This window comes from Stegostoma tigrinum, chromosome 5 (genome assembly GCF_030684315.1).
Source record: "Stegostoma tigrinum isolate sSteTig4 chromosome 5, sSteTig4.hap1, whole genome shotgun sequence".
NCBI lineage: Eukaryota > Metazoa > Chordata > Chondrichthyes > Orectolobiformes > Stegostomatidae > Stegostoma > Stegostoma tigrinum.
The window spans coordinates 39392554-39404993 of NC_081358.1; the positions used below are offsets into that span (position 1 = coordinate 39392554).

Consider the following 12440-nt stretch of genomic DNA (forward strand, 5'->3'; position numbering starts at 1 on the left):
CAGTGGCAAAAGGAATTGTATCAATGATAATGGGAACTGCAGATGCTGGAGAATCCAAGATAACAAAGTGTGGAGCTGGATGAACACAGCAGGCCAAGCAGCATCACAGGAGCACAAAAGCTGACGTTTCGGGCCTAGACCCTTCATCAGACAGGGGGATGGGGAGAGGGAACTGGAATAAATAGGGAGAGAGGGGGAGGTGGACCGAAGATGGAGAGAAAACAAGATAGGTAGAGAGGAGAGTATAGGTGGGGAGGGAGGGAGGGGATAGGTCAGTCCAGGGAAGATGGACAGGTCAAGGAGGCGGGATGAGGTGGTAGGTAGGAAATGGAGGTGCGGCTTGAGGTGGGAGGAAGGGATGGGTGAGAGGAAGAACGGGTTAGGGAAGCAGAGACAGGCTGGGCTGGTTTAGGGATGCCATGGGGGGGAGGGGACGAGCTGGGCTGGTTTTGTGATGCAGTGGGGGGAGGGGAAGAACTGGGCTGGTTTTGGGATGCAGTGGTGGGGAGAGTGGTGGGCCAAGCCATTTTTCCATCCCCACCCTTGTCTGCTTTCCGGAGAGACCACTCTCTCCGCGGCTCCCTTGTCCGCTTCACACTCCCCTCCAACCCCACCACACCCGGCACCTTCCCCTGCAACTGCAAGAAGTGCTACACTTGCCCCCACACCTCCTCCCTCACCCCCATCCCAGGCCCCAAGATGACTTTCCATATCAAGCAGATGTTCACCTGCACATCTGCCAATGTGATATATTGTACCCATTGCACCCAGTGTGGCTTCCTCTACATTGGGGAAACCAAGCGGAGCCTTGGGGACCGCTTTGCAGAACACCTCCGCTCGGTTCGCAACAAACAACTGCACCTCCCAGTCGCGAACCATTTCAACTCCCCTTCCCATTCCTCAGACGACATGTCCATCATGGGCCTCCTGCAGTGCCACAATGATGCCACCCAAAGGTTGCAGGAACAGCAACTCATATTCCACTTGGGAACCCTGCAGCCCAATGGTATCAATGTGGACTTCACAAGCTTCATAATCTCCCCTTCCCCTACTGCATCCCAAAACCAGCCCAGTTCTTCCCCTCCCCCCACTGCATCACAAAACCAGCCTGGCTCGACCCCTCCCCTCACGGCATCCCAAAAGCAGCCCAGCCTGTCTCTGCTTCCCTAACCTGTTCTTCCTCTCACCCATCCCTTCCTCCCAGCTCATGCCGCACCTCCATTTCCTACCTACCACCTCATCCCGCCTCCTTGACCTGTCCATCTTCCCTGGACTGACCTATCCCCTCCCTACCTCCCCACCTATACTCTCCTCTCTACCTATCTTGTTTTCTCTCCATCTTCGGTCCGCCTCCCCCTCTCTCCCTATTTATTCCAGTTCCCTCTCCCCATCCCCCTGTCTGATGAAGGTTCTAGGCCCGAAACGTCAGCTTTTGTGCTCCTGGGATGCTGCTTGGCCTGCAGTGTTCATCCAGCTCCACACTTTGTTATCAGTGGCAAAAGGAAGTTAACTCTGGTAAGTGTGATATGATGCAGTTTGGAAGAAGTAACAATTCAAGGGAGTACTCAAATGAATTGCAGGGGACAAGGAAGCTCAGAAGATCAGAGAGGTCTTGGGGTGTTTGTTCACAATCCCTAAAGGAGGCAGGACGGAATATTAGGATGGTTAAGGTGGCATTTAGGAAATTTACATTTAATAGTCATAGCATAGATTATAAAGAATCTGCACTGTAGCTGTACAAAACTTTGGTTAGGCAACAGCTTACACATTGCATGCGGTTCTGGTCATCGCACTCTAGGAAGAATGTGGTTGCACTGGCAGGATGTGGAGGAGATTTACCAGGATGTTACCAGAAATGAAGCAGCTTAGCTATGAAGAGGGGCTGTATAAGCTCAGATTGTTTTCTTAAGAGCAGGGAATGTTGACAGGACTTGATTGAGGTGTATTAAGATTATGAGGGACACAGACAGGGTGGATAGAAAGTAGCTGTTCCCTCAGTTGAAGGATCAATGACAAGAGTGCAAATATTTAAGGTGAAAGGCAGCAGGTTGAGGTGACTTGGAGATTGGAGGAATTTTTTCTCTCACCTCGTGGGTGGCAGAAATCTGGAATGCACTGTTGGGGAGGTTAGTTGAGGTTAGAAACCTCACAACCTTGAAGAAAATTTGGATGAGCACTTGAAATGTCAGACTTCAAGGCTCTGGGCTAAACGCTGGGAAATGGGATTAATGTAAATTTAGAGTAGTTTTTGTCAACACAACTTGTAAGGGCTGAAGGGCCTCTTCCATTTTGTTATGATTCTAGGACAGCAGGAAAACAAGCTTGGTTAAGGTTGCCATTTTGAGAACAAAGGCAAATGGATCTAATAACTTCGCTAGCACCCTAGATATTACAGATGGTAAGGAAACATTACGAGCAAATGGACAGGCCAGACAATATGCAAATACTTTCTTTCCAAAAGAAATTTGAAATGGAGCGATTGCTTATTTACTCTGTCCAGACTACTCATGATTATGAACACTTCAAATCGAATCTCCACTCCAAAAGGAATAAGCCAAACTTCTCAAATGAAATCCCTCATCCTTGGAACCATTCTTGTATACCAATTCAGCACTCCCTCCAAAGCTTAGAACAGAATACAATACTTCAGCTGTGGCCTAAAATAGTATTATACAAGTTCATTATAACTACCTTTCTCTTGTTCTCCACGTCACGGTTAATAAAGCCAAGGCACTGTAAGCTTTATTGACTATTTTCTCAATCTGTCACCTTTAAAGACAAAAGTACATATACATCCAGTTCTCATCGATCATCATCCCCTTCAGAACTAGACATCCATGTTCTCCTTACCAAAGGTATCACCTCACACTTCTCCATATCGAACTTCATCTGCCAGCTGACAACAGCTGCAAATTGCCTGTGTCCTCCAAGGTCTACACTATGCTTTGCTCATTTCACAATGCTTCCACATTTCACTTTAACCTCAAAATTTGGGAAGTGTGCTCTGTGCATCAACATATATTATGGGATGCAAGCGTCACAACATTGATTACAATGGAACTCCTCTCAAAAACCTCCCCAAGTTGAAAACATCCATTAAGCATTACCATGTTTCCTAGCATTCAGTCAATATCCGTAACTACAAGAAACACATTGGCTTCCAAAAATTCCTATTTGTCATCAATAACTAATTCAATCCACATGCAAAAGGCATTGAAATCATTTGCACCCATCTAAATGGATTTTAAACAGTTCACTGTTACAGGCCATTTCAACATGTGATGTACCAAGTTTCTGATAGCTTTTGGCACCAATGAACCTTGGTTTTTCTACATGAAAAAGATGTTGTAATGAAATTGTTAGTTCAGATATACACCAATTGTTTCAGACCAAACTTTTAAAATATTACACAGAAAACACATATTGTTTGAAGTTCAAAGTAATGTAAAAAGATGTACATTTTTTTATCAACGTCTAAGTATTTCACAATTGATTACTTTGAATTTCAGTTGCATTTGCAAAAGTCAGTCGCACCTGGACTCAACGCGAGTCGGATGTCAAGATTCCAATGTGACGGTCCATGGAAGACAAACAAAAAAAAAACTTAATGCTCCAACATTAGTAGGTGGAGAAGCCTCAGCTTGTCATTCAGGTTAATGTGCAACAGATTTAATAAAAGTGTATTCACAGAAGCTTTGAAGGAATGGGAAAAGGATCAAATATTTATATTAACTCAACACTTTAAAGAATTTTCAAAATTCTTTCAAAAGTTCCAAATTTCCTATAAATATTTCCCTTTGCCTCCTAACAAGGCATGCGAGTTTTTCTTCTATCAGTTCTGTCAGCATTTATGAAACATTAAAGTAATACTCAGCTATGTTTAACTTGCTGGGATTCTCATCTGTCCTTCAATCCTAACTGCTCCCCGTTTGTGACTTCTTGGTGCCAACTTAAGTGTGCTTGTTTGATTGTTATACAGTAACTCACCCCATGTGAAAACCATATACTGCAAATTCTGTTAAGTGACGCAGAATTATGAGCAATATTAAGTTCATGTTGTCAATTACTGCCAAATACACCTCCACAGACAAAACTCACCATCAGCAATCGGTTTCCACAAATTCTATTGTGTCCATCAGTTACACAAAATAAAACTCAAATCTTTTCAAAATGACTAACTTCATTGTATACCAGCATTATTTCAACGCACAGTTGTCTGAACTATTTCTACATTTTTCAAGAGACTGCCAGCTGAAAGAGGTGATTTATATTCAAACAAGAAAGCCCTACAGTTATGATGCAAGATTTTTAAAAATAAGAATGAAATGACATAATAAAGTGAAATCTTTTAGTACTAACTCCACATTTAAACAATCAGCCCAAAGCATCAAATTTCACATGTACTAATTAAAACCAAAATGGATATTTAGTGGTTAAAAACTACACTTTCATTGGAGTATCATAATCACAATGACACTGACCCTCATTATAGATTGCACTTCAACTCACTACAAGCTGATAATTTGTAGACAAGTGAAAAGTGAAAGAGTCATGAGCAAAATAGAATTTTTATCCCAAACGTATTCCAAAACATGTCTTCTGGCTCCACACCCGATTAACTATGAATCTAGTATTTTTGGAAAGACTGTACTCGACAAATGTCCATTTATTGCTCTAAGACGCAAAGCAAAAGTACTAACTCTGGGACAAAACAATTATCTATTTTACATATCTCTATTGCTAAAATGCACAACATACCTCAGAACTGTTTGGTTCCTTGCTTTGTTTCGTCTTCTCTCAAAACGCTCTTCCTCGTCAGAGGATGAGGAAGAGGTGGAATCACTGCTGTGTATTGCATGTCTTCGTCTTCAAACAGAAAACACGTAAGTATATTTTAAAATTTCGTGCATAGCTGTTACCTTCTTAAAAAAGAATCCCTATATCTTGATCATCTCTTGTCCAAGTCAGTCAGTGCAAGTCCATGTAAAGGACAGCACTTCAGAGATTTTAGCACTGGTCTTCAGAACTTTTAAGTTTAAGGATCGCATTGATGCCAATATTCACAGGTGTGTTTTTTTTCCAAGTGACATAGCTACATGCTTTAGAAAACACTAATGCAAAGTCATATAGCCTTAATATACCATATGATCTATTTTATTGGGAAAGTTATTCATTCAGGATCAAGCAGATGACAAACAAATTCATTATCTGAATTAAAAAGTGCATTAAATCCTATTACTAAGAAAGATTGTTGCCCAAAGTCTAAGTAATTTATATTGCAGATTATAATTCCATTACGAACCTGGTCTTTTTTCTCTTGCAGTAAGGGCTCCGCGAGCCAGAAGTACCAAATCGAAATCTTCGCCTTACAGGAGAAGCTGGGCCACGATAAAACATTGTGCGCTTACTTTCAGGTTCTGGTACAGAAAAACACAAGTGAAACAATTTAATTATATTTGTCTAGTATGTACGGACTAAAGATTGAAGATTTTCCCAAACAATTCATAGAAGACAGATTGACAGCTACCTATCTGTTGGCAATTTCTACCCTTAAAATCAAACATAATTATTTGCAGGATCACACTACCTTTGTTTAACAGAAAAACATAATGCAGAATAAATCAACCCTTTCAAAGGCAAGATCTAGCTGCATCGCTGTCACAAAAAAAAATACAAAAAGGTTGTTTCAGCCTATGACCATAAAAAAATACATTGGTGTCATAATGAAAATCCTTACTAAACTCAAGACATTTTTATTCTCAACAGGTTCACTGTTAGTCTTGCACAACTCAGAGGAAGATACAGTGAGAGTCATGTAATGGGTATGTATAAACAGGTGGGTTTTTTGTATATGCATCCGAGCTGTTTAAACAATCTAAAATAAAATCAATTTTATGAAGTTCAAATCTGCAACTGTAAAATCAGGCCTTAATAACAAAGGTACAAACCAGAAAAGCTTTATACCATCTTCCAGATCAGTTCTGTTAAAGTGATTAAAGTGGATATCTGAGGCAAAGATGTCAGACTATTATTACCATCCCTGGAAATCTGCCGCAAAACAAAATCAAAACATTTCTCCATCTCTCCATGCCCTGGAGGACTGCAGACATCCTGAAAATGCCAGCACAATAAAGCAGTTCCAGCCTCTTCATCTGCAAAGTAAGATGATTGTAAAAAGCCTATGGGCACCTACTTATTTAATTTGGAGGATAAGTAATGTCAATCTTGTCGACATGTAAATTCCACCAGCCCTATTTGGATTGCATTAAGGTAGCCTAAGAAACCAAAAAGTATACTATGAAAAGAAAAATTTTGAAATGGTGTCTGTGGGATCAAGGCAAAAAGAGACAGGAAGTTGAAACACATCAGACTTAAAGTAGTCATATTTTCACCTGGAGGCTGGCACTGCACAACAGCTTTCCTCTGACGTAGGTAGTAGCGCTTTGGTGTGTCTTCCTCACCATCTTCATCTTCTCTATCTTCAGTCTCTTCTTCTTCAGACAATTCTATTTTAACAGGTTTAGGAATTAATTATTTGTTAGTTCAACATCTATCATGAGGAAGGAAAGATCACACATTAATTCCTCAATATCTCAATTCATCACTGGTTGATTTTAAAGCTTTAAAAGTCAAAAAAGGGAAAAAATTACAATATCATGTTCTTAATGAGGATTGACTGAAAGAAAAGGCATGAAAGAAATTCAGACATTTAAGGATAGATTGCACCCCTCCCACCAATGTCAAAGTTAATTGCTCAAAATATGGTATGTCTTTTAGTACAGGTGAAACTAAAGTTAGAAAAGATGGAAAAAGTGATTAATGAAGGATGTCTTGTTAAAATAACTTTCATTCTCTTGCTTTGTGTTAAATTTGATTACACTTGGTCACTGCAGCATGCTGCAAATATTGCTATTAAAATTGATTTGATTTTTTTGCTTTTAAACCTGTCAGGTAGAGGAAACCTACATTAATGGACTGTCGGCATGTTAGCAATTATTAATTTAAAAATGGTACTAAAGAAATTTACAGAACTGAAATTTGCCAAATCCCCTGGAGAGGATGATCCACATTTGTGTTGAAAGAAGTGACTGCAGAAATAGTGGTTGGGTTAGATGATCATCTTCCACAACTGTATGGATTCTGTCATGGTACTTCCAGATGGGAAGCTAGGAAATGTAACCTTGCTATTTAAAGAAAGAAAGAAAGAAAGAAAAGGGCAACAACAGATCCATTAGCCCAACATCAGTACTAAAGGAAATGCTAATGAATCATAAAATACGTGATAACTAGATACTGGAAAACAATGGTATGATGGGGTAGTTGTCAATATGTATTTATGCAAGGGAAAGGATCTAGGCCGAAACGTCAACTTTTGTGCTCCTAAGATGCTGCTTGGCCTTCTGTGTTCATCTAGCCCCACACTTTGTTATCTTGGATTCTCCAGCATCTGCAGTTCCCATTATCTCGTGACAGAATTGTGACCCAAGTTTTTTTTTGAGGACCTTATCTACAACATGAACAAAAGGAGATCCAGTCAACATGTTGCATTGGAATCTTCCAAAGGCTTTTATAGGGTTTCCACACGGGAGATTAGGACATAATACTTAAGTACATGGAATTTGGGACAGTACGTTGGTACAGCATTTAGAAATGGTTAACTATCAAAAAGGTATCAATAAAGGGGTCATTTTTCAATATGGGGTGCTATGAACAGTGGGGTACCACAAGAAGCAGTGCTTGTGCCCCAGCTATTCACACAGTCTACATCAATGATTTGTACGTGGGAACAAAACGTAATATTTCAAGGTCACCAACAATTCAAAACCAAAGGAAAAATGAGTTGTGAGGAGGATGAAAAGACAATTTAGAAGGGATTTGAACAGAGTGCGAGTGTGAGCAAGAACACGTCAGATGAACTATAATGGGAAAAAATGTGAGGTTATCCACGTTGGGAGGAAAACAAAAAAAAACCAAGGCATTTCTTGAAAAGTGAGAGATTGGCGTCCAAAAGGACTGAAGTCCAAAGGGATCCATGTGTTTTTGATCATAAGTCAGTGAAAGAAAGCATGCCAAGTGTGGCCAGCAATTAGAAAGGCAAATGGCATGTTGCCCTTTAGTGCAAATAACAAATTCTTGCCGCAATTAGACATTTGGTGAGACTACACCTGGAGTATCATGGACAGCTTTGGACAGGGCAAAACTGTCATACAGGAAGTGCAACACATGTTCAGACTGATTAGGGATGACCAGAGTATCTTTAAGGAGAAGTTGAGAAAACATAGGTCCAGTTTTTGCATGTTGATGAGAATGATCTGTAATCTCATGTATGAAATGTCTTACTGGGCTCAACAGGGTGATCCCGGAATTATGTTTCCACTGGTTGCACAGCAGAGTCTAGACTAGAAGGGAAAGTCTCAGAATAAGTAGATAATTTTAGACTGAAATGAAGAGGAACATCTTCACTTGAATGTGGTGAACCCTTGGAATTTGCTACCTCACCAGGGCTGAAGTTCAGTCAAGTTTACCTAAGACAGAGTTGGACAAGTTTCCAGATATAAAATCTATCAAGACATTAGGACAACACAGGGAAATGGTGTTGAGGTAGAAAATCAGCTTATTTCCACGGCAGAGAAAATTCAAGGAGCCCCATAACCTCCCCTGCTCCTGTTTCCTCTGTGTTGGTTAACTGCTTACTATTACACTCTGATTTGCAAAGACTCAGTTTAGTACATAACTAAACCATAAATGACCACAAAGCTTCCCATTAAAGTTAGATTCTATTACATGCCAAATTAGTTCATCACAGTACAGAATTGTGGTCAGGTACTGTGTCCTTCAGAGCAATAATTACCATCACAGTAATTGGGACTTGTACGTTAAATTCTCCCTCTCATCAGCAATCTCAGTGCAAGAACCTCCTGGTAAGAATCAAAGTTTTACCTCTCCTCCCTTTGGCAAACCATAACATATACCCACTGGCACTGAAAACTTCCACTTATCTGACTAGAAGAATTCAAGTCACATGCTGTAGATCACTTCATGTAGCTGGTGAAGTCCTGCAATTAAATCACTAGTTCAGGAGTGTTGAAAAGTGCACATGGCAGGGAGAAAACAGATTCCTCATGTTTCCCAACACTCTGCGACCAAAAGTGCTTTATGAAAAAAAAGTTTAATTGTTCACTTCTCTCATACATTACCATGCATTAAAACTTAGACTCTTTCAGAGAAGAGGGATCATGGTTAAAATTATCTTTGTGTAACTAAAATGTAAACAACATACTGCAGATATCTGAAATCTGAAATATAAACAAAGTGCTGGAGAAATTCAGTAGGTCTGGCAGCATCTGTGGAGAGAGAAGCCATTCTCTCCAGAGATAATGCAAGATCTGTTCAGTTTCTCCAGCATTTTGTTTTTATTTGCTTTGTACAACAAAACTTTTGAGATACTTACCACCACTCCCGTCCTCATGATCTTCGGTGGTTTCTTCATCTATTGTCTGAACTGTCCTCTTGTTCACACGCGAGTACATATCCAGATTTTCCTTTAAAGCAAGAAAGATCTTATCGGAACCAAATCTTAAATATTTTACTCCTTGACAGGATAGTCTTTGATTTCAGCTCAATGGTTTATTTTTGTTGTAATATCAATTTTGTTGTAAAATCAATGTGCGGAGCACTGTCAACATTAAACAACATTAATTCTGTACAGTACAATCGAACTTCCAATTTCCCCATGGCAATCAAACAAAAAACATTACCACAGCCTACTTAAGACAAAGTTGGACAAATCTACAAAATATGGCCCAGATCAACTCTATATGCCACATCAGTATATATAGACATTTAAAACAGCATGTGCATGGTTCAATACCAAGGTAAATAGAAAAGTATATTATAAGGAAGCTGTAACGAAAGTAGGGATATGGGCAAGTTGAGTAAGTAGGCAGATGGATTTTTCATTTGAGGAATGTGAAGTTTTCACTTTCATACGAAGAAGGAAAAGAAGTGGAGTATTACCTAAAAGAAGAATGGTTGCAGAATACCATTCTGCAGAAGGATTTAGGCATCCCAATACATAATTTACAAAAAGTTACCATGCAGGTACTGCATATAAATTAAGAATGGGATGCTCTCTCTAATTATATGGGGAGATCAGCACTAAAATAAAGATACTACACTACACTGATATGGAACATTAGTGAGACGACATCTTGAATACTGAGTGTTTTGGACTCCTTACGTAGTTATTTAAATGCATTTGAGACAGCTCAGAGGTTTACTAGATTGATATCTGGAACATCACAGTTGTCTTAAGAAGACAGGTTTGATAGGTTGGGTTTGTTTCCATTTGAGTTTAGAAGAGTGAGGAATGACTTGAATGAAGTGTTGAAGATGTTGAATAATCTTGACAAGATGGGCAAAGAAAGGTCACTCTAGAACTAAGGGAATACAATTCTAAAACTATGGATTGTCATTTAGGATTGTGATCAGTAGAATGTTTTTCCTCTTAGAGGGCAGTGCCTCAGAAGGCAGGGTCATTGACTATTTTTAAGACACACATGGATAAATTCTTGTTAGGCAGGAGAATCAAGGGTTTTTTTTTAAAAAATGGGATGCGGGATAGTGAAGGTAGATGGGAATGTAAAGTTCAAAAATCAGACCAGCATGATCTGATTGATCAGTGGAGCAGGCTGGAGAAGCCTAATTGTGCTCCTATTCCATGCCTGTGTGTTCCAAGTGTTGGTTTGTATCTTTAATTGGCCCCCTTTCTCCCCTAAATAACCATCATGTCCAACTTATCAACATGTCAATCACAGAAAACTTCAATTTGGTTACATTCAGGCAGTTACAAGTTACATTTGAAGTACTTCAAGTACAGACTTACTTCATCTTCAGTATCGTTAAGCTCTCTCAAATTCTCTAATTCTCTCATTCTTTGACGACGCAGTTTCTTCATGTCATCCATTTTCTGTAAAACAGCTTCAGCAGTGCTGTCCAATAAATATTTCCAGGTTAGACTCCAGAAATGCATTATAGGTTGAATTATGACTCCCCACCCCATACTTACTTTGTTATTAATTTATCAAAGAGTACAGATTGGTTTAGTGTACTATAGCGATTTCTTCGAAGTCGACAGCTACGGCGCACTTCTATGTCAGTGCCTTCCCGTACTCTCTCATTCACTTCCATTTCAACTCTGTTACCACGAAGTGATCCTGCATTCAGTAGAAAGGACATGACCATTATAATACAGAGGACAAACATGACCATATAAGTTAATGTCATATTTTGCTTCTCTGGGTGACTCATGATATGCATTGCAACATACTAAGGTATTGCTAGCACAGCAAATGGTCATTTTGTCCATCAAGCCCAAACACACTATTCTAACCATTAAACAGGTAAAGAGGTTTCTCCTGAATTCCCAGTTCATGGCCCCTAGATCTGGTCTCACCCTATAACTGGAAAATCTTTTCTATGGTACCCTAGCATATCCTTTCACAATTTAAAAGAACTGTATCAAGTTTCTACCTGTATAGTACAGAATAACAACTACCAAAGAGCAAATTGACTCCCAGTTGAACTTCCAACCTTGCATCCTCTGTCAAAAGAGGTGCAGCGATACCGGACTCCTCTTCAATTCCTACCACTGAAATCCTCAATCATATTTTGTGATCTCCAATCTTGTTGTTCCAATTATTTCTGACTAGCCTCCTATTCACGACCTTAAATAAACTGAAGTCATACAAAATTCTATTGCACAAATCCTAACCCAGAACAAATTCATTTCACACATTTGCCTACACGGTTTGCTAGTCTACCAAAAGAGAAAATTTAAAATTCTGAGTGTTCAAAACCCTCCATCATCATGGCTTGGCCCATTTGAAACATCTTCCAACACCCTGCCAAATGTGGTCCTCCTGCACTCACCCAACTCTTTTCATGCCAGCAATGGCAGAAGGACCTTCAGTAACCTAGGCTGCAAGTGTTGAAAATACCTCTTTTTGCCTCTCATCTCCATTAAGAGCATTCAGTGCTTTGAACAAGATATTAGTCATCCTAACTATCTGCTTCATTGGCTTACTGTCTAATGTGGTCTGATTACACTGGTGTGAAGCAGCTTCAGAATATTTCTTGTGTTCTAGGCATTTAATAAACGCAAGCTATTGATGTTCAATATGATCCAGAACTGACCCCAATTATTCAACATTGACAAGCCCAAACCCAATTACAAAATTTTTAGCATTATTTTTGCACCGTACTTATTTGACACAAAAGATCTCATCTTCATGTTGTATTTCAGCAATGATTCCAGCAGAGTTAAAATACCTCTACCTGAGGTACACAACATTAGTGAACAAAAATAAATGAAAAAGTTTGACTTGCCATCTTTGTCATTATTTTTGTTGACTTGCAGTCTAACAGATTGCCTGCATAGA

At 39.6% G+C, this 12440-nt stretch overlaps 1 protein-coding gene across 4 annotated transcripts in view; it reads right to left on the reverse strand.

Moving 5' to 3' along the window:
- The window catches only part of LOC125451564 (ATPase family AAA domain-containing protein 2-like), a 62897-nt gene that overhangs the window by 43968 nt on the left and 6489 nt on the right, over nucleotides 1–12440 (reverse strand). For all 4 annotated transcript variants that reach the window (XM_059645946.1, XM_059645948.1, XM_059645945.1 and 1 more), the window contains exons 3-9: nucleotides 12388–12431; nucleotides 11069–11216; nucleotides 10886–10991; nucleotides 9452–9542; nucleotides 6393–6506; nucleotides 5303–5417; nucleotides 4759–4866 (exon numbers count right to left, since the gene is read on the reverse strand). In XM_059645946.1, coding sequence (XP_059501929.1) covers nucleotides 4759–4866; nucleotides 5303–5417; nucleotides 6393–6506; nucleotides 9452–9542; nucleotides 10886–10991; nucleotides 11069–11216; nucleotides 12388–12431 — 726 coding nt within the window. The remainder of the gene's footprint in view (nucleotides 1–4758; nucleotides 4867–5302; nucleotides 5418–6392; nucleotides 6507–9451; nucleotides 9543–10885; nucleotides 10992–11068; nucleotides 11217–12387; nucleotides 12432–12440) is intronic.